General features: G+C 39.4%; 1 protein-coding gene across 3 annotated transcripts in view; it reads right to left on the bottom strand.

Annotated features, from left to right (window-relative positions):
• The window catches only part of C5 (complement C5), a 99541-nt gene that overhangs the window by 24842 nt on the left and 51372 nt on the right, over positions 1-23327 (bottom strand). For all 3 annotated transcript variants that reach the window (XM_058302465.1, XM_058302466.1, XM_058302467.1), the window contains exons 19-28: positions 21626-21699; positions 20872-21011; positions 18230-18457; positions 16590-16650; positions 14673-14762; positions 13024-13236; positions 12481-12556; positions 6892-7051; positions 4676-4771; positions 3137-3308 (exon numbers count right to left, since the gene is read on the bottom strand). In XM_058302465.1, the coding sequence (XP_058158448.1) occupies positions 3137-3308; positions 4676-4771; positions 6892-7051; positions 12481-12556; positions 13024-13236; positions 14673-14762; positions 16590-16650; positions 18230-18457; positions 20872-21011; positions 21626-21699 (1310 nt within the window). The remainder of the gene's footprint in view (positions 1-3136; positions 3309-4675; positions 4772-6891; positions 7052-12480; positions 12557-13023; positions 13237-14672; positions 14763-16589; positions 16651-18229; positions 18458-20871; positions 21012-21625; positions 21700-23327) is intronic.

Genomic DNA, 23327 nt, shown 5'->3' with positions numbered 1-23327 from the left:
GTTTTTTTATTATCTCCTCCCCAATTTAAAGCACTAAAGACAATTTCAAATAGGCAGTATTTTTCATAAATTATGCTCTAAATTATATTAAGTTTTTTATTGTTCTAATAATTTAAACCTGTCATCTCAAATCCATTTTGGAACAAATTATATAAAACAAAACCATAAAAATGGTAAAGTGCATTTGGAAATTATTTATCAAAGTTAGTAAAAATGTGTGATATGCTTGTTTATAATTCATAACTACATTATTTGTGTGACCTTGAACAAGATATTTTCCTTCCCTCTCAGAGACACAGATTTCCTATATTTAAAATGACAAGGTTGGTTTGATTTGCAAAGATGAGTCCAGCTCAAACATTTTTTAATTATATTTGGTTTTCTTCTAACTCTTACATGCTATGATTTTATGATCCACATCTTACAATACCCAAGACATTTGTTTTATGTTTTTTTAAAAGCATCATACACGTGATTTTGAATTATATGCACATTCATTTAAAAAATATGACAGAAGTCAAATTTTGTAGATAGCTATAAACTTTACGTAAGAGTTATAAAAATTTTTTAAAACCTCAGTCAGTAGAAGGCTCAAAAGTGCCTCTCACAGGGAAGTGGACTTGGCCCAATGGATAGGGTGTCCGCCTACCACATGGAAGGTCCATGGTTCAAACCCTGGGCCTCCTGACCCATGTGGAGCTGGCCCACGTGCAATGCTGATGCGCACAGGGAGTGCCCTGCCACGCATGGGTGTCCCCCGCATAGGGGAGCCCCACATGCAAGGAGTGAGCCCCGTAAGGAGAGCCGCCCAGCACGAAAGGAAGTGTCGCCTGCCCAAGAACGGTGCCACACACATGGAGAGCTGACACAAACAGATGATGCAACAAAAAGAAATACAGATTCCCGGTGCCGCTGATAAGGATAGAAGCGGTCACAGAAGAACCCCCAGCGAATGGACACAGAGAGCAGACAACTGGGCGGGGGGAGGCGGAAGGGGAGAGAAATTTTTTAAAAATCTTAAAAAAAAAAAGTGCCTCTCACAGCTATGCTGATGTATGCTGATTTAGGCACACTGGCCACAGCCCATATCCCCACTCCTCAAAATGAAATACACTTCATCAAAGTTTAAAACTTTGGTACATCAAAAAACAGTATCAAGAAAATGGAAAACCCACAGAATGGGAGAAAATATTTGCAAATCACATATCTGATAGGGACTTGTATCTTGTACTCTTACAATCAAGAATAGAAAGACAAATAACCCAATTGAAAAATAGGCAAGTGATCTGAAAAGACATTCCTCCAAAGAAGGTATGCAGATGGCCAGTATGCACAAGAAAAGACGTTCACCATGATTAATCATCAGGTAAATGCAAAGCAAAACCATAATGAGATACCACTTTATACCCACTATGATGGCTATGATCAAAAAGTCAGTTAAGAACAAATGTTGGTGAGGATGTGGAGAAATTGGTACCCTCAAACAGTGCTGGTGGAAATGTGAAATGGTGCAGCCATTTTGGAGAGTCTGGCAGTCCCTCAAAAAGTACAATGTAGAGTTACCATTTGACCCAGCAATTCCACTCCTAGGTATATACCCAGGAGAAACCACAACAAATATCCACACAAAAGCTTAAGCATGAATGTTCATAGCAGCATTATTCATAACAGCCAAAAAGTGGAAACAATACAAATCACCATCAATTGATAAATGGATAAACAAAATGTGGTCTAGCCATACAATGAAAAATGTTATTTGACCATAAAGAGGAGCCAAGTACTGATATGTGCTACAATGTGGATGAACCTTGAAAATAATTATGCTAAGTCAAGAAGCCGGTCACAAAAGACCACATATTATGTGATTCCATTTACACAAAATGTCCAAAATGGTAAATATATAGAGACAGAAAGTGGTTGCTTAGGGGAGGGACGGTCTGAAGGGGTTGGGGTGACGACAGCTAAAGGGTATGGGGCTTATTCTGAGGTGATAAAAATGTTCTAAAACTGATTGTGGTAATGGTTGCACAGCTCTGTGAATATACTAAATAGCACTGGGTTGTGTACCTTAAATGGGTGAATTGTATGGTATATGAATTATATCTCAATAAAGCTGTCACCAAAAAAACACATACTTTTGTAGTAAACCTGGTAAAACATAAGTAAGGTAATATAGCCCTTGCTCAAAACTTTCCAATGGTTTCCCTTCTCACTCAAAGTAGAAGTTAAAGTTCTAGGTCTCTCCTACTATGCACCTTGATGTGAATGAGAGAGAGACACCTCTTGCTCTGGGTGGAAGCAACCCCAGGCCAGGGTTCATGGATTAGTGAGTGAAGCACAGACTGGATTTCAACCTCGATACACCCACTTGCTTGGATGTCTTGTACATTGCTCAACTGTGTACTGAAATGACCTCCAAGGCCCAACATGAGCACCCCTCGCCCTGTCACCCTTTTCTTCCCTGACCACATTTCCTACCCCTCATCTCACTCCTCTCTAGTCACACTGGCACCCTTGCCATTTTGGAGAACAGGCACGCTCCCGTCTCAAGGCATTGCATATGCTGCTTCTCTGCTTGAAACACTCTTCTCCCAAGTAGACATGGGGCTGGCTACCTCACCTTTATCAGGTTTCCACTCAAAGACCATCTTCTCAGCTAGGCTTTCCTTGGCCACCTTATCTAAAATTATAGTGCATCCACCAAACTTGCCCTGTCTCCCTTCTCTGCGTTATTTTTCTTCATATCAGTCATTGCCAACATATCCACCACATACAATCTTTTACTTGTTTATCTGGTTTGTCTGTCTTTCCCTACTAGAATGCAAGTTGCATAAGGGCCAGGATATTTTCCGTTTTGTTTGTTGCTTTATCTCCAGCGCCTAAAAAGTGCCTGGTACCTAGAAGGTGCTCAGTAAATATTTGTTGAATGAATGAATGAGTATTTCCTGGATGAGTGATGAATGAATGCACACTAGTCCTGGTTACATTGTGTTGTGATGGTTAATTTATGCAGTGTTAACCTGTGAGCTCCTTGAGGTCAGGGGCTGTGTCCTACTCAGATTTGCGTGCCACCACCCTCTTCTCAGAATTAGCAGACTCTATGTGCTGAGCGAATGCTTACTGAATAAAGTCATACCTTTAACAAAAGCTTTCTTCTTCAGGGCTTCAGCAATTGTACGAAACAGAGGATGAGTTGAATCACCCAAGGAAAGCGCGTAAGTGGCAATGGCCAATGTAAAGGTGCTCCGGGCTGTGGGAGCATTTTCAAGCAGAAAGGAGTCAGCTTTGGTTAGAGCTGTGCTTATTTTCTGGAAATAAGAGCAGAAGATACCTGAGTTCCTTTGTCAAGCATCAACCAATTGACTGATATGAACTACCCCAGGTTGCCCAGTATGAGGGCAGGTGAAAGGAACAGTGGAAAGATGCTCTAGCATAAACGAATGCAGTCTAGCTGCAGCAAAACCTTCCAGGAGAAGGAGCAGAACATAATCACCTAGGAAAATGTGATTGCCCAAATAGGGTTGACCTTTTTGCCTGTCTTCTTATCTTCCCTTTGGAGGTTTTCCCCCCCATTTAGTTTTGGCTGCCAACATCAGATCTAGCCTCCAAGAAGACAAAGCCCTGAGCATGGACACAGCTTTCATCATTCCCTCATCATTGTATGCTCATATATTCAAAAGGAGCTTCACAAAAAAAACCAAAACAAAACATAAATAACTGTAAGAGACCCAAACTGCAAAAGTGCTTTTTGATCTTAAAAACTCTAGGAAAAATAGTCCCTATTACTCTGTTCTGAGATAACCAGAATAGTCCTTTTGGATAAGCAGATTAGGAGAAAACCTGATGTAATGCTGCTAACATCTTGCCTGGCTCCTTCACTCCCAGCTCCATCTTCGTCTCTTACTCACATGGCCACTAGGTACCAACAGGCTCTCTAGGCCCCAGGGAACTGGTCCTTTTTTATTGTCTTGTCTTGTTAAGTATGACTACCAGTTGCCTTGAAATAAACTAAAAAAATATTTTGCAGGTATCCTTGTTTTTTTTCTACCTGAGTTCTGTACCTGGCATGAAGGGCGTGTCTAATTTACATGTGATTTGTAGACAGGGGTATTTAACCTTAGCTCAGTGACCTAGCTCTTCCCAGATCAAGGTATCATCTCTGTAAAGCTTTGGAATCTTTGTTGATTCACTTGGGTGAATCCTCTGTCTGCTCCCATCAGCTTCTGAACAAATGAGACAGCATAACCAACAAGGCAAGCATGGTAATGTGTGGCCTCAGAATATAGAGTACCTCAGTTAAAGCTTAACAGTCATCATATAATATGGTAAGATTTAGCAGAGAAAAGAGAGGAGAGCTGGAGACATTGGGTCAGTCTCTCAGCAAAGTCAAAACTTACCGCTTCTAGTCCTAGCTCTACAATTTAGTAGGCTGTGACTCTGGCCAGTTAAATTTACTTTCCTTACAGTCCTCATTCCATTGACTGTTAGTGAGCAGGTTGGACTAGATGGTCTGTAATAGCTATTGAAGTTCTGAAATCCTTTGATTCGGAGGTAGAGTTATTTTCAAGTAATGTGAAAAGAAACTTTGAAACTAAGTGCTTTCTTATTGGTGATCAATCCTGTTTATGATACAGAAGTAGATGATGGGGTGATAGAGAAAAAAATTCTTACTTACCATTAGGGAGCATATATCAAAAGCCTTTCTAATGCCAATAACGGTAAAGGCTGTAAGATACAGGGTTTTCTCTTGGGCTTCAATAGGCACAGTTCCCTAAAAATAAGCGATATTTTAAAAGGAAAGAGAAATGTTGACTTTACATTGAAATGACTTGTTTACAATTTCTATTTTGAGCCTTATTTCCCACTCTTCCCCTTCATGCACTGCAGCTGAACTGTCTGCTTTTTCTCAAACAGGCTCTAGATCTCTGGGAGAAGGGACATGCTTTCACTTGCCCATCCGATCTCTAGCCCCATTTTATACCTCTTCACCACATTCAAATTCTCCTCCTCCTTCAAGATCCTGTTAAAATGCTACCTCCTTAGTGAAGCACTATTTGGTTTCTGATTTCCCATATTTTTTCTCTTATGGCAGTAATATTCCAATGCAATGCTCTTAAGGCCTTCCATGAAGTAACCTTCATTTACCTCCCCAGTTTAATTCCATGCTATTCACTCCCTAGCACTTTTTTTTTAAGATTTATTTTTTATTTATTTCTCTCCCCTCCCCCCTAACCCCCCTGTTGTCTGCTCTCTGTGTCCATTCGCTGTGTGCTCTTTTGTGACCGCTTCTATCCTTATCAGTGGCACCCGGAATCTATGTTTCTTTTTGTTGCTTCATCTTGCTGTGTCAGCTTTCCGTGTGTGCGGCACCATTCTTGGGCAGGCTGCATTTTCTTTCACACTGGGCAGCTTTCCTTATGGGGCGCACTCCTTGCACGTGGGGCTCCCCTATGTGCCCCTGCGTGGCATGGCACTCCTTGTGCGCATCAGCACTGCACATGGGCCAGCTCCACACGGGTCAAGGAGGCCCAGGGTTTGAACCGCGGACCTCCCATGTGGTAGGCGGATGCTCTATCCATTGGGCCAAGTCCGCTTCCCTCCCTAGCTCTCTTGGCCCCAGTTTTCTGTTGAACCAGCCCCTCTCTCCACTTGAAAATGCCAGATAATGCTGTTTGCTCTGTTTGGAATACTTTTCCTGAATCCCTCCTACTTGCATCCCTCCTGGTCAAATCATTTTTCCAACTTCCCCAGTCTGGTTAGATCCCCTGCTTTCAATGCAACTAGAGCTCCCTTTTCTTGCCCTGTTTCACACACTTGAAATGACTTATTCAGATGTCTGAACTTCACACTAGATTGTAAGCTTTAAGGCTGTAGGGATCACACACTCTTGGGTCCCTAACATCTAGCACTAGTACACATTCAATAAATATTTACTAAATAAATAAAGGTACACAAATCATGATTTGATTACAGTTGTTTATACTTATACTAGCATTTGTATCTCTCCTTCCCTACAAGTATGTAATCTCCTTTTTGACAGGGATGCCATCTATACATTTTCCCTTCCATTCGCCCATCCAGAATAGGTGTTTGTATGTATCAGATGCTCAGTGACTGGTTGTTGAATGAACAGACAAGTGGAAAGGTGGATGGATGGGTGTTTTAAGAAAAACAATGCTATAGTATTTTACTCTTGAAACAGCACCAATGATGTCAGTGGCATCCATGTGGGAGTCCTAATCTGCTATTGGTGCAACAGAAGACAATTATAAGACCCACTGCCAGGAAGAGAGGCCATGTATGCTGGATATGAAAGGGGATTGGAGTGGGGAAGGCAAAAAACCCATAAACAAACAAACAAAACAAAACTATTGATTCTAAAAGATACATTTTAAGGAGTAGAAGGGGTCATGGACAGATATTATAATTAGTTTTGTAATTTAAGCTTGTAAATAGATTTTAATCTCAAATACATTCTGATGCCTTTAAAAAAAAAAAATTGACACCGATCTTCCTTACTAATGGGGTGTGAATAGGGTCCCATAGTTCATGAGAACACCTTGTAGACTTGACCTGTAAGAAGGCTCTGCACCTTAGGCACAGATTCTGTACCAAGAGTAGGCAGATAAATCAGCACATTTTACTCATTCTGAGATCACAGCACTCTCCTGCTGTGAGCCATGAGTGAACTATTGCATGAAATGTCTAAGATATCACTTTTCTGATCCATAGTGAACCATCTGAAGGCCTTTCGTATTCTTTGCCTGTACACAAGAGGAGTTTCTTGGAGCATTATGTATTTTTTCCCCTCTCCTACATCCTTCCAAACTAGGAAATCCTTTCAGTCTTGCAAATTAATCTGTTGTTAACATGTATATTTCGTTTTCTTACCTGTAATTTTACTGGTTGATACTGGGAATTTTCTTTGAAAGATCCATTTTCTAATTGACAATGCTCAACCAGCCACAACAAAGAATTACAAATTGAATTTTGGTCCTGTGATATGTATTTATGTACTTGTCCAAGTACTCTTAAAGCAAAAGCTGTTAACCTTTAAGAAAAAAAAATCAAATCAATAAATATTTAGATATTGAATCCCTTTAGCTATCAATTTGCAGGGTGTTTTAATCCATATAATGTTTATTCTTTAAAAGAAAATAGCATTTTAAACATATAATTCCACAGTAAGTTGTCACCATTTTATAAGGGAAGGGAAGAGTTAAGGAAGATCTCCAAATGCACTTGACAAATGTTTACGGTACATCTTCTGTGATTATAGCATTGTTAGTCAGAATAAACACTAAAAAATGGATTCATGATGATAACTTATCTAAAGTTAAGGACAAGAGAGGTGGAAAAATGTTTTTGAGTCAAGGCACAAACCTATGAATATGAGACACAGAAGAGTAAGATCTTAAAAGTCTAGATTGCAAAATTTGTAAAGGCCATTTAATCTAAATCCCTATAAGAGGAATGAATTTCTTCCCCAACATGCCTGGGAGTTTTCATCTAGTTTCACCTTGAATGATGCCATTGACACAGAACCCATCACCTCACAAGGAAACCTTATTATTAGGCAGTCAAAAAGCAATTTCATTCTCTGCTAATATCTCTCAAAGAATATCAGAGAGGATCCCATTCATAACTCCCACAGCACTTCTTATACCTCCGTTCTTCTCCTTCCATTCTCTCACTCAATCCAGCGTCCCAAGAACTGCTTGCTCTTCAGAATTCCCAAATGTCTCTGAGAGTCCAGCTAACTTGGCTTTTCCCTCCCTCTTTCCTTCACTTTCCTTCACTTTTTAAAAAAAAAAATTTCCTTCACTTTTAAATTTTGTTTTATTTTCATTTTCAATATCACTTTTTAAATGCATTTTAAGTCAGTCATTTCCAAGAGGTCAAAACTTCTTATGATTCAAAAACCAAAAAGCATAAAAGGGCAAATAACGAAGACCACCTCCAGCCCCAATCCCACTTCATCCAATACCTCCGACTTCTAACAAGCAACTACAGTTATTTGTTTCTTGTGTAACCCTCCAGTTAGTAAATAACAAGGAGTAATCTTTCTGTTGACCTTTCCATCCCAACCACACTAAACAGTAGGATAATATTTATATTTATTATCTTGGAGATCTATATTAGTGCATAAAGTTTCCTCATTCCTTTTTTTAAAAAATATTTTATACATTAAACTACAGTATTTTGGTACAAATCCACCAAAATTACTTTAGCCATTCCTCTATCTACAGACGTTTAGGTTGTTCCTGACATTTACTCAAACAGCTTTAATTATTAAAAAAATATATTTGTGTTACTAACTGAAATTTTCCTCTTCACAACTGGGTCACTCTTCCTAGTTCTACTTTGGGAGACATCAGAAGTTCACTTTCTATTCTGTTGGCATTTAGGGTAAAGTAACTGAGAGCTTCTCTCTATTTAATCCCCCACTCTGCTCCCAAGGAGGAAGAATGCTCTGTGGATTGGTCATGTGCAAGGACAATGATTAGCCCACATTTTATATTGGGGTTCTCTTGGAACCTTTGGAAGTCTCTTTTCTTTTAGGCTAGAGAGGCACTAGAGTGTAGTCAGATTGCCAACCTGCCTGTCTACTTATAAGCTATGTGGTCAATTATGAACCCTGTCTGTGCTTCAGTTTCATCTCTGAGAGATGGAGATGGTAATAATAATAGCACCCACCCCTGGGACTTATTGTAAGAATTAAGTTTATAAACATATTTAAAATAATATCTACATTATATAAAGTATTCAGTTGGTCTAAGCTCTTGTCATCTCTTTAGTCAAGTATTCTTGGACTGCCCCAACCTAGAGTGCCCAAGGAGTATGTGTCTAAACAGCACTTCTCCAGCAGTGAAGCAAATATATCTTCCTTCGGCTTTTGTGTTCTCTTCTTCTCACTGGCTAGTCTTTTATAGACTGACCTGAAATTCCAAATTTAAACGTGGCTTGGAGGAAAGGAGAAAGACTAGGGTATTTGAGTGCCTTTGTTCTAGATCCTCGGCTACCTCTAGAAGTTCTTCAGGTAGATTGGCTTAGCTCTTCAAGTTTTACACTAGGGTCTGGGACTAAAATTAGTCAAAAAGCATTTTTAAGATACTTTGGAGAAAAATCTGGTAAAACTGAAAATATGCATTCCTTATATTGCAGCAATTCCATCTCTTGGGAGATTCCTAGAGAAATCCCAGAAATGTGCACAGAGGCACATGAAGGTGTTCATTACGACATTGTTTGTAATAGTAAAAACAACTTAAATGTTCATCAAAATGGGAATGGATAAAGAAATGTGATATATTTATAAAATGGAATACTGCACAGCAATGAAAAGGAATGAACTAGACTATCTATATAAACATCGCTAGATCTAAAAAATAAGCTGTTGACAGAAAAAAGCAAGTTAGAGAATGACAGGGATTCTTTCTATCATTTATGATCATTTAAAAACACAAAAAAGGGGAGCAGATGTGACTCAAGCAGTTGAGCACCCACCTCCCACATGGGAGGCCCTGGATTCAGTTCCTAATGCCTCCTAAAGAAGACAAACAAACAACAAACAGATAACGAACAGACATTGAGCAGAAACAATGAACAGATGAGAAAAAAAAACACAAGCAGACAACGAGCAAAAACAAACGAGCAGGGAGTGGATGTGGCTCAAACAATTGGGTGCCTGCTTCCCACACGGGAAGTTCTGGGTTTGGGCCCTGGTGCTTCCTAAAGAAAAAAGACAACAACAAATAGACAACAAGTAGACAATGAGCAAAAAAATCAATGAGCAGACAATGAACAAAAACAACAAGGAAAAAACAATGAACAAACAGATAAGGGAGCCATCTAATTACAATTAGATTTTTAAAAAACACACAAAAAGGGACTATATGAATTCATATAATATGTATGTATATAAAAGGAAGGATACACAAACTCATGGTAGTAAATGCCTTTGGGCATAAGACAGGAATAAGATGGAGCTTATGGTTAAAGGGAAAACTTGAACTAAATCTGTTATGTTTTCCTTCTTTAAAAAAAAAAAGACTATGGGAAGCGGACTTGGCCCAGTGGTTAGGGCGTCCGTCTACCACATAGAAGGTCTGCGGTTCAAACCCCGGGCCTCCTTGACCTGTGTGGAGCTGGCCCATGCGCAGTGCTGGTGCGCGCAAGGAGTGTCCTGCCACGCAGGGGTGTCCCCCGCATAGGGGAGCCCCACGCGCAAGGAGTGCGCCCCGTAAGGAGAGCAGCCCAGCGCGAAAGAAAGTTCAGCCTGCCCAGGAATGGTGCCACCAACATGGAGAGCTGACACAACAAGATGACGCAACAAAAAGAAACAGATTCCGTGCCGCTGACAACAACAGAAGCAGACAAAAGAAGAAGACACAGCAAGTAGACACAGAGAACAAACAACCTGGAGGGGGAGAGGGGGAAGGGGAGAGAAATACATACATAAATCTTAAAAAAAATAAAAATAAAAATAAAAAAAAGACTAAGCAAATATGAAAAATGTTATAGTCATTGATTTTGGGTTTTGTTAATATGAATAATATATCTTATTCTGTGTACTTTTTTTGTGTCTTCCTTGTGTTTCTCAAAAAAAAATTGTGGGTATTCAGGTGCTCACCATTTTCCTTATGTACATATTTCTTTCTCTCAAGGAATTGTGGAGTTGGGTCTAGTACAGGACTTAAGTATTTTTATGCTTCTGACCGAACATCATCCACTTGGTCTTGCCTCAATACTCCTGAAAGGCTCTGGGTGTTTCTTAAGAAGTGATCACATCTTCAGTGGGGGGTTTCTGATCTCCAGTCTTTTATTTTCCAGATCCTGCTGTGGCAGTTACCAGTCTGAATCCATACCTGCCCACACTCCCAGTTGTCTCTAATTGGTATGTTCCAGGTATTTATATGCCTTTTAAATTACTGTATCCATACTCAAATACCATATGTTAGGCCAATTCTAAGGATCAATCCATGGAACTGGTAACTAGTTGGATATAAAGCCAAAAGAAAGGGGAGGAGTGAAAGAAAAACAACAAACCAACTGATGATTCCAACTTGGTCGGCAGGGGACAAAATACAGAATATTGCTGTGCAACAGAGGAGAAATGTTAGGGAAAGAAAAGAAAGAATTTTGCGCAGATTGTGGCTGAAGGATGTTTGGCTGCCAGACACCTAGAAATATGAATCTAGAGCTTAAGAAAGAAGTTAGGCCTTGAGATATGGATTAGGGAGCCATCAGCATTGAGGTTATGGAAGTCAAGGGCAAAGATGAGATGCTACAAGGAGAGTTTAAAGAAAAGGAAGAGAACCAAGGATAAAATTCTGGGGACTCTCAAGTTAAATGGCATAATCTAAAATTAAGTTATTCTAGGTGTAAAAACTCCTTGAATGTGTTTCATATAGCAGAGCCCACAAAGCATCTGGCACATTGTTTCATTAAATATTTTGTCAAAAGCATGACGGTATTGTTTGACAAGAGACTGCCATATGGACTTGTAATTATTCAGACGGTCTTTCCTTCAAATCATCAGAGCTATGAAAGTTATGCTTCGTTGAATAAATACGTATTGAGTAGCTACTATAAATGTAGACTGGCTACAAGCACTAGGAATCCTTGGAACTATTCAAGTGGATCTTACATTATTGTGGGGAGACAGATAATAAGTAAGATAAGGAGAATATTAGTGATATATGCTAAAGAGAAAAGGAAAAGTAGGCAAGAAGGCTATGGCACTTGATGGAAGGGGGTTGCAGGTTTAGATATAATGATTGGCAGAGGCCTCACTGAGAAGGTGCTTTTGGTAAAGACCTAAGAGAAGTGAGGGAGCCGGACAAGCTGATACCAGAGGAACAGCGGTGCAGGTAGAGGGACCAACCAGTATAAGGCTCTGAGGTGGAAGTGTGCCCGGCACAGTCAAGAAACAGCGGGGAGGCCGGTGGGTCCCTACAGAACAGAAGAGCAGGAGAGTCATGGGAGATGAGGCTGGAGAGGTGAGGGGGGCAGGAGCACTCAGGCCTTGTTGCTCACAGCAAGAAGTTGGCTTTTACCCTGGGTGAGATGGGAAGCCCCTGAGTGGTTTCGAGTGACATGAGCTAACCTGTGTTTTAGCAGAGTTACTCTGTCACGTGTTGAGTATACACTGAAGGGAGGTTAAGGGTGAAACAGGAGGCCAGAGAAGGCTATTGCAATAATCCAGGTGTGAGATGGTGCAGTGGGGTTGGTGAGAAGTAGTCAAGATCAGGATAGATTTCGAAAGTGCTGCTAAAAGTATTTGCCAGGTCAGATGTGGATTGGAAGAGAAAGGAAGAGTGAAGGAGGAAGAGTGAAGGATCACTCAGATGTTAGCATGAGCAACTGGAGAAATGGAGCTTCCACTATGGCTGCTATTCTTTAGTTTATTAATCATAACTATCAGTAAATCTCTATATATCAACCACGATATGAAAATACAAGTCAGAACCTTCCACTTACCAAGTGCTAGGACTTCCACCCTTCCACATGCTGTAAGAATAGTCAGCATTTCTGTAGGACATGATGCTCACCATCCCTAAGAGGGAGCAGAAAAAGAACACAGTGCTTCCAAGACCTCCACTTCTGCCCGGCGAGGACTTTATCAGCCCCGGGGACGGCAGACTTTCTCTGGTGTTGGGCAGCAAGCACGTGCTCTGCGGCCAACACTGAACTTGACAAAGGAATTGGATGAATTGACTCATTGGGAATTATCAAGTAGAACATTAGATCTCCTTCAAGAACACAGGGAGTGCTCTGTGGAGTTTGGAATGCAGGTGTCTTATCTCTTATTCAGGCATTTTGTCAAATTAAGTCAAACTGCTACAGAAACAGTATTTATAGCCAACTTTGTGATTTTCTTTTACTAAAATGATTTTTCAACTACGTTTTTATACACGTCTTAACTTAAATACTAGTTTAATTAAAATGTTAGTTTAAAAACCACTAGATTTTTATGTAAAATATGTGAAGTAGTCTTTTTTCTTTTCCTTTTTTTCTTTTTACCTTCTTTTAATTTCTTCTTCAGGTTCTGTTTTTCAATGGATGGATTATTAGAAAATAGGTTCCAATTATTTCCGGCTTCCAAGTAGTGAAAGACATAGAACACGGGGACAATGCTCATCAGTTCTGCCTCGGCACTCCCCCTGGGGAGGTTGGTCAGTGTATCAATGCCTTTCTGATTCAGAACTGCAGACATGACCTCACCTAAAAGCAGTCCTGTAACAAACAAACAGAAAAAGAGAGAAAGAAAGAAAAAGTAGACAGCACCAGTGTCTATCAAGTACTCGGTGAGAAACAGCACAGTCAAAAGAAAGAACACCCATCTGGGTTCTTCCCTTTTTATGGGCAGTTGAATTGCTTCTCAGAACTGGGGCAAGAAAAAAAAAATCCGGTTAAGGACATGCTTTAAAAATACCACTGCGGGAAGCGGATTTGGCCCAACGGAGAGGGCGTCCGCCTACCCCATGGGAGGTTCAACGTTCAAACCCTGGGCCTCCTTGACCCGTGTGGAGCTGGCCCATGTGCCGTGCTGATACGTGCAAGGAGTGCCCTGCCATGCAGGGGTGTCCCCCGCGTAGGGGAGACCCCCGCCCGAGGAGTGCGTCCCATAAGGAGAGCCGCCCAGCGCGAAAGAAAGTGCAGCCTGCCCAAGAATGGCGCCGCATACACAGAGAGCTGACACGGAGAGCTGACACAGCAAGACAACGCAACAAAACGAGACACAGATTCTGGGTGCCACTGACACAAGGGGACACAGAAGAACACACAGCAAATGGACACAGAGCAGACAACCTGGGGGGGGGGTGGGGAAGGGGAGAGAAATTAATTTAAAAATTAATAAATCTTAAAAAAATAAAATAAAACACCACTGCAATATAGTGGTAAGATGGCGTAATACAGTGGACGGATTACTGCATTGAGGGTACGGTAAATCAGTTGCCATTCAATTTGATTGCATTCAGACATTGAAAACCATGCTATTTAATCTCTCTGGCAAAAGCAAAGCAAAGAGCCTAAAGTGGGAGTGCTGAGGCAGCTCTGTCCACAGCTCCCTGTACAATCTTGGTACAAGTCACTTTCTCATAAAACCGACAGCAAGGTTGCACATGATCAAAAAGGTCCCTCAAAGCACTAACAGTCTGTGTTTCCAAGCTTTTATCTAAGCTAAAACACAGTCAGCACATTTGATCATTTTGATGATAAATTATTGGATTGTAAATGCTGGAGGCCACCAAGGATGCCACTCTTGCAAATGGACCCAAAGGTAGAGAAACACTCTGGGATTGGTACTTAGTAGAGCAGTGCTGCTCTCTTGGGGCCGTATGAGGTAAAAAACAAAAAAACCCTTCTCTGGAGCAAGACCACGGAAGGTTCTTTAAGTTTAGAGGCAGCTGCACCCCATTTTAGAGAAGTCTTTGGGCCAATTATAGTCCCCACCCCCTCTCTCATTTAAATAGAGCCGATGGAAGATGGTAGTTGAAAAAGTAGTCTGGAGGTGTGACAGCAGAGCATGCAAATAGGTTACTCCCAGAGGTGGGTTTGTATGTGCTACTGAGCAGAGAAGTGGAGAAACATGATAATCTTGAGGATATTTGACTTTTGTTTGAAGCAGAAAGTAAAACAAGCAAGAAAAAGGGCATTTGCTAATTTACCTTTTACACTCACAATCCTTTTGATACGTGTTTTGGGGACCAAATCTAATGGTATCCTGTTTGGGAACTCTTTTCGTCTACTACTGACACCTGAAATTTAAAAATTAAAAAAAATTGAATGTACACAGAGTTCTTGGGGAAAGACTATCACTATTTACTTTGTACATTATTTAAAATATATTTACTTCCAAATTTTAAAAATATGACACTTTCATAATAACACTATTAAAATTCTAAAAGAAAGTTAAAAATCATTGAGAATTTTTTAAAATGCTGAATTTATATAGTCTCTTTAAGGCATTAAATCTGGCTGTAAGTTTCTTGGTCATTACAGAATTCTCTGTATGGATTTTGTTTTATTTTTGCAATCGCCTATAAGTTTGGAATTTATTTCAAAATGAAAATAAAGAGTGGGGGGGAAATGGCTTGTTAGGGAAAGAAAGCAGAAACTAAAGACTAAAGCTGGCTCAAGTATTGAGTCTTTGTTTTTAGGCCCTTTTAAATTGATGTCACACTATTTTAATTACTGTTACTTCATATTTTCTTCTGATGTCTCATGCCCTCTCACTTTTTTTTTCAGATTTTCTTTAATATTATTGTTCATTTGGTTTTCCAAATACATCTTAGCTTTTGGGTTTTTTTCCCTGAATTCTGTAAGGTATCATGATGGTATAGCAACTGGAAGTACTTAATAAAAATCTCCAAAATAACCTGAGCAAAATAATCATCTTTATCTTATTTAGCTTTAGAAAGTAACAAAGTAGCCTGAAAGAAAAAAGGGGAGAGTCATTAGATAAGGTTTTTTTTTTTTTTAACTAAGAGTTTTGTTGGAGAGATTTATTCCCAGATTAAAGATCATTCCCATCTTGTGGCCCTGATGGCCACATGTAGAATGAGTCAGAGGAACTCTTTTGGAAGGTTGTTGGCAATAATGTCAGCATAGGAGGCACACGTGGTGAAAAGAGAAGCCAATGAAGCCAATGGGCCTTAGAGGCTTAAAGTAATTACTAGATGAGGCCCCAACCATGCAGAAATCGTAATACCTATTATTCACATTGGGTAGGCTGGGAAGAAATGTGTAAAAATAAACTTAAAGAAATATTAGTATAGGGACATATATGCATAGATGGATTTTTCTTTTGTTAGTCTACTGAATAGATCCTTATTTAGTTTATGACGGCTAGCTGATTTTAAATGTAGAAAGTCTCAATTCTTTGCTTTCACAGAGGAAATAACATTCTGAGTTTAGAGGCCTTGATTTGTAAGTGAATGTTTTCCCCCCTATTGCTCTATCAGTGAAAGAAAATAAAAATGACTTAGTACAATGGCAAGATCAATTTTAACCATTTACTAAGGACTACAGCAGTCTATTTTCTTTTGTTGGGAAGAAAAGAAATTGTTAACTGAGAACACTATAAATTTCATAAATACAATTTTGTTAGGCCTTGATTCAGTGCTTAAATGCTTGCAAAATTCTGAGAAGATTCAGAATACATTAACTGAAGGAAAAGCAGGGAAGAGGAAATGATGAGGAATGGGTTTGTTAAGTGATTAATCAGGTAACATATGCTAAATAATCACGTGAACGATTTCTTCTTAGGTGTTCCTTGGACCGATGGTTCTATGTGAAAATGTTCCAAAGGTTATTGTGATAGATACAAAGTGTTCAACACATAGAGAAAATCACATGGCTATTACTTCAATGCTTTGCATTTAAAACTGATGGAATTCGTTTTCTTTTTTCTAAATCATCCAGGTTATAGTACAACAAATGTTATCAAGAATGACAATGAATTAAGAAGTGAATATTTCTGAGTCTAGATAATTAACATTCTGAAAAATAGTGTTTCAAGTTATATATGCATTCTAATTTCTAGTGCAAAAGACAACACGTAAAATGCAAAATCGTTTTCCTACCATAAATACCGTTTGGGTCCAGAGTAACACCAGCATAACTTTCCCTTTTGACACCTTCTGGCTAAAATAAAGGTAGAACATTTAATTAAGAACGTAATTAAATTTGTATGAACTGAATTCTTTGGGTCAACTTTTCTTGACTATTTCTCCTGTTAAAAATTCTTTGCTTTGGAAAAGGCAAAACACATATAAATACTATAAATGTGCATCCAGGGATAAAATTTTCTGGCTATCTGAATAAGCATAAGATCAATCACTTAGATAGAAGTTATTATGGGCCAGGCAATTGGTCTAAGGGCTTAGTATATATTAGCTCATTTAACCTCAAAACAAATCTACTAGGTAGGTACTATTTTTACCCTTGTTTAACAGATGAGGAAACTGACATGCAAAGATTAAATAATTTATCCAATGACACTCTGCTAGGACCTCGTGGAGCAGGCAGCATGACTCCAGAGTCTGTGTGTATAATCACCATGCAGTGATGCATAGATATGTGCCCAGCAGAAAATAAGTCCATAAGTGTTTACTGAAGTCAATTTCATGGCTGAAAACAGAACTCGGAGGATGAAGAATTAAGAGGGCCCAGATCTGTCATTAACAAGCCACGTGGCTCTTGGCAAGTTATTTAATCTTTTTTTTTTTAAGATTTATTTATTTATTTCTCTCCCCTCCCCGCCCCCCCCCCTGCTTGTCTGTTCTCTGTGTCTATTTGCTGCGTCCTCTTTGTCCACTTCTGTTGTTGTCAGCAGCACGGGAATCTGTTTCTTTCTGTTGCGTCATCTTGCTGTGTCAGTTCTCCGTGTGTGTGGCACCATTCCTGGGCAGGCTGCATTTTCCTTCGTGCTGGGTGGCTCTCCTTATGGGGCACACTCCTTGTGCGTGGGGCTCCCCTACGCGGGGAGACCCCTGCATGGCAGGGCACTCCTTGCGTGCATCAGCACTGCGTGTGGGCCAGCTCCACACGGGTCAAGGAGGCCCGGGGTTTGAACCGCGGACCTCCCACGTGGTAGGTGGATGCCCTAACCACTGGGCCAAGTCCGTGCCTATTTAATCTTACTAATATGAAAACTCTCAACAGAGTGTGGTAAATTGTCCTCAATAAATGATAGCTTTCTTCTTTTTCTTCACATGTTTACTCATTTATGAAACGGAACTTTTTCTAGACTATAAATTCTTTAAATGCAAGTGCTGTGTCTTACTGACTGCTGTATCCCAAGTATGAAGCATAAAGGCTGGCACGTGGATCCTCAAGTCACACTTGCTGAATGAGTTGGGGGGAGGAAACCTGGGAGGCTATCTACCAAAATGTTCAAATTGGGTAGCGTTGGGTGGTGGGATTATGGGTGATTTTTATTTTCTTCTCAGTGGTTTTTTAGTATCTTTATATTTTCTATAATAAGCAAGTATTTTTATCTTTAACATAATTTCAGATTTACAGAAAAGTTACAAGAATAGTACAAAACCATGGAAAATCCTCTGCCCAGAAAATAGCCTTTAAATACATCTGCTTTACCTTTTTTTCTCTCTCTGACTCTCTTTCTGAACCGTTTAAGAGCATGCTGCTAATAGCATGTATTCTTTTGCACATAAAGGAAACAGTGCTTTAAAAAAGAATAAAAAAAGCATGTTTTTCTTACCACCACTCGTAATGTTTTTACTAAGATTTCTCTTCCAAACAATGTCTCCAGTGAAAAGTTGATGTTGTGGAGGCCTATTTCCAGAGGAAGCACGCTGAAGGCCACCGAGTGGCTAGAGAGGCCCTCCACTTTCTGACGCAGGCATTTGGGGGACTTCATGCCCTGATGACCCGCGGCTGAACCTCCTGATGCACAGATTCCCTCAACAGTGGACATTTTCACACAGAACTGAAATATCACAAGCGAAGAATTACATCAAAACACTTTATTTCTATGGCAAGCAGAGCTTATTCTGACCATGCTGGTCTGCATACAAACTCTCGCAAGGTGCTTTCAAATCATCCCTTAGATTCCCTGGCTATTTCTGATTTTTTAAATTAGAGAATCATAGGTTTACAGAAAAATCATGCAGAAAACAGAGTTCCCACATATCTCCCTATTATTAACGCTTGCTTTAATGTGATACATTTGTTACAATTGATGAAAGAAAGTTACTCTAATTGTACACACTTGGGGGTGGGAATATAGGGTAACTACATATACACCCATAGCTGTAATTTTAAAAAAAGAAAGAAAGAAAAACCCTACGCAAGTTGCTGTCAAGCTTGTCAATGTGAAGTGATGTCCAGAAAACCCAGCACTGGCTCAGAAATGTCATCGCATCCTTTGCCTCTTATCTACTGAATCAGGCAGAAGCTTCTGTAGTTCTTGTTCATGCTGCTGTGATAGCACTTCTTATACTGTTTCTTTACATGTTTCCTTACATAACAGTATAAACCTCAGGCTCAGACACTCTGGGTATCTTATTCATCTTTGTATCTTTTAGCTCAGACTCTGATATTCAACAAAAAATGGTTTTATGAAAGACTGAAAACTATATTTTGGCATTTAAGGCTCTGCCCAATATATCCCCAACTTGCTTTTCTAATTGTATCTGTTGTTAACTTCCAACTTGTACCCTAGTTTATAACCAAACTCTGGCACCAGAAAGACCTGAATTCATATCTTAACTCTGCCTCTTACTAGCTGTGTGATGGGAGCAGGTTGTATGACCACTCTGATCTGCCATTTCCTCATCTTTGAAATGAGGATGTATCATACCTATGACTTCTGGCTCACGTAGTATTTTTCATCTCTCCTCCAAAATCTACTGAGCTGATAGAACTGAGTGTACAACCCAAAGAACAAATTAGCTCCAAAATAAATCAGGCAGGTAAACAAGAAAGATGCCAATATCCAACAACTAATTTTGAAGAATTTCTCAAAGATGGAAAGTTCCTTCTCCCTCTTAACTATCTTCTTGGGAAGCAAAGGACTAGGGTGGGAAGGGCAGAAGCTAGAGAGGCTTATTCAGTTACCTAAGGCCAGTGATGCCCCCAGGATAGCAAGGGTAGGGTGGGGAAGGATAGAAGTAGAAGAGTTATTTGATAAAATTCAAAATGAATTCATTATAAAAACCCTTAGTAAATTGAGAATAGAAAGGAACTTCTGAGGTAGATACAGAATATCTATAACAAACCCATAGCAGTGTCTCTGCTTTCAGTAAAACTTAAGTAACTTCTATTAGTCAACCCTTCTGCAAAAATAACTATAAACTCTGGACAAAATACCTAGATTTTTAAAAACTACCTGATGGCCTTAGAGAATGGAAGCAAGAGCGACACGTGTGGTGGTTTCAAGCTGTATGTACTCGAGGAAAAACCACGTTCTTAACTTTAATCCATTCCCATGGGAGTGACCCCATTGTAAATAGGAACTTTTGATGAGGTTACTTCAGTAACCCCAAGATCTCACAGAGGTTCTTGCACTTATAATACACAAAATTAAATAAATGTGTCAGTACGGCGACATGAATGGCACCTAAAATGATGCCGAGATAAAACTGAGCCACCGCTATTTGTAATGGTCTGAGCAGGCAGCACGAAGCATATGGTTTATGTCAAAATGACTCAACTGTGACTAAGGTGTTTGTGGTATGGAGTGTACCATGGAGGGAGAGAGGATCAAACGAGTTGGCATGATTTGCAACGGTGTGATTATAATGATGGTTCGTGTATTCTAAGGAAGTAAAGACAGCAGAGGGGTAATGGATAATAAAAAAGTGGTAGAGTCAATGAGTAGGAGAGTTCAATGATGCTGCAGATCTGTCGCTATGGAAATACTAGGGTAATGAACTAGAAGGAGAGGGTAGAGGTTGTGGTCAGCTGGTGAGATGTCTGTAATCAAGATGGCAGAGAGAATGACAGGCCTATGAAGTGAAGATGAGAATGAACTGCTAAAATGGAGGGAAGCAAAGGGTTATAGAGGCAAGGAGACCAAGGAATTCAGGGGCCAGGATGATGAATGAACTAAATGTGAACTCATCCTTCTCTGAGCCTCCACAGCATGTAAATTATCATATGTACTTGTAGTCTTTAAATTGGAGTTACATGAATACTTGTCTTGACCTTCCCTCCTTCTCCATCCCTTCACTTATTAAATTGGGCATCTAGCACAAAACTCATTGTAAGTGCTCAGTTTATACTGCTCTGAGTTTAGTTTCTAAATTTTTGTGTTTGATAATTATACCAATAGAATCATCAGAAAACCAGAATATTCTTCTTTTCCCCATTTATCCTACCACACCACAAATACCTACTTACCATTATCCCAGAAGTCTTATAGTTGTAAACAGTTCCTTTCAATTGTATCTGTTCCCCTCGTACAACAGAATATGGTATATTCATTTCCAGGAAGACATCTTTGAACACTATTGCCTTAAGAGTATCAGCAACACATATACCTTCAGCCCGAAATGAAAGCAAAGAGATGCATTTTAGGAAATTCCTGTAACACTTCATTAGCACTATGGTATCTCACATTTGCTTTACTTCAAGTGAAAAAGATTATTAGATCATGTTCTCCTTTGCATGTCCATGAATTTTCTACTCATGAATCTTTATGTTCTTAGTTATTGGTATTATAAGAAAACTTCACTTTTTCAACAAATATTTAATTCTATTCGAGACATGAAAACATTTATCAACTAAAGCACCAAATCTCTTTATGTGATAATCATTACTGGCTCAATTTAATAGGTATAAAATTTTGATTATGGAAACCAAGATTTTGTAAAATAAATCAAAACAAAATAGCAAACAAATAAAACCCAACCCTGGAGTTATTTCTAAGTATCTGTACTAAGACACCAAAAAAGGACCAACGGAAGAGTAAAAGAAGAAATAACCATGTTCAAATTGTGGGCATATCCAATTACTTTTGAAATACATAAAAAAAGAACTTTTTAAAGTTGACACCACTTAACTTCTGGATATACTATCTCAACATACAATAACAAAGACCTATATCTTGTTAATCAAATTGCCCTTTAAATGAGTATATGTTAAGCTTGCTTACCACTATTTGAAATGCCAATGCCTTGAATTTCCCAGGTCGTTAGAGAATCAGGTAGCACAAACTGCAACTGGCTTCTGGAAGTTAAAATGTTGATATTCAAATACAATGGAAACTGATTAATCCAACTTGACAGAAACATCCATTAACTTCGTACTACTTTTAGGAGAAAGAAACAAACCACAAGAAGACAAACTCTTATCTGGTATTGAGGAAAAAGCAAGTAATAAGTGACTCCTGGGAAACGAATGTAGCTCAACTGATAGAGAGCGTCGGTCTACCATATGGGGGGTACAGGGTTCAATCCCAGGGCCTCCTGGCCTGTGTGGTGAGCTGGCCCATGTGCAGTGCTGCCACGTGCAAGAAGTGTGCCCTGCAAGGAGAGCCATCCCATGTGAAAAAAGCGCAGCTTGCCCAGGAGTGGCGCTGCAAACATGGAGAGCTGATGCAGCAAGATGATGCAACAAAGAAGAGATGCAGTTTCCCAGTGCTGCCAGATAATGCAAGCAGACACAGAGAAACACACAGCAAATGGACAGAGAGAGCAGACAATGCGGGGGTGGGGGGGGGGAGGGTGGGGGGGAGAGGGGAGAGAAATAAATAAAATAAATTTTAAAAAAAAGTAACCCCCCTACATGTAATTCTTCTACATGTCCCATGTTTTTAGACATTGTATCCTTATATTGAAAATTCATATGTCAGAGCAATGCCTTTTAAGCATGTACAAAATCAAAACTTACTGTACAAAGAAAAAATTATGTCCATTGTATACTGCATTCTAAAACAGTGAAACAAATCAATACATCTTTATACTACTCATAATAAAGTTGATATAACTAAAAATTTCTGACTTAAAATAAGGTTATGTATTCATTTATTTTTATTTGACAAACGCCAACTGACCACCAATTTTGTAACAATTGTGTGTCAGTCATAGTGCCAAGTACTGGGTATACTGCACTTACATTGTCCTGCTCTCAAGCAGCTTACAGTCTACTGGAATAAGCAGTTAAGTAAATAAATTGCAATTGATTGTACCAATAAAACACTGAAAAATCTTAGAGGCAGTTTGTATTTATTCAATGCATTTATTTTAGTGCCTTTACAAGCTGGACCTTTAGCCAGGTCCTGAATATAAAATAGCATTCTGAATTTAGTCCTTGCCATCAAGGTATTAAGAGTTTAATGTGGAAGAAAGTAAATAGGCCATTATAATACTGTGTGGTACATGCAATGGGTTCATTGGGCGGGGTAATTACTCCAGTTATTATTGGGGTTGGGGGATAGTGGTGAGGAGGCTTGCAAAAGGAAGTGCTAGCCTAAGGGGAAATGTCAGATGCAATAGACAACACTGTAGAGGAAGAATTAGAGGGAAACAAGGTTAGAGGCAAGGAGGCTTATTTGGAGGTGATTGCAAAGCTTTGGACACCATGCTTGTATGGTTCATTGGAAAGGGAGTGCTTTGATCCCAACCAGGAAGGGTGATGCTTGGAGACTTGGTCTTGTTCTCACTATTTGCAGTGCCTGGTATAGGGTAGGCATTTCATAAAAATGTATTGAATGAAGGATTTGAATAAAAAATATTTTTTCTTCTCAAAAAAATCAATGCTTTAAAAATATGTATTTTAGGATGAAAATAGCTGCTTAATATAGTGTGTGACACATAGCTGTGCTCAATAAATACTTATTGAGGGGAAATTAAGTT

Source organism: Dasypus novemcinctus, chromosome 8, assembly GCF_030445035.2.
Source record: "Dasypus novemcinctus isolate mDasNov1 chromosome 8, mDasNov1.1.hap2, whole genome shotgun sequence".
Lineage (NCBI taxonomy): Eukaryota > Metazoa > Chordata > Mammalia > Cingulata > Dasypodidae > Dasypus > Dasypus novemcinctus.
Note: the sequence above shows the minus strand (reverse complement) of the source record. Positions and strands in the feature narration are given on the sequence as shown.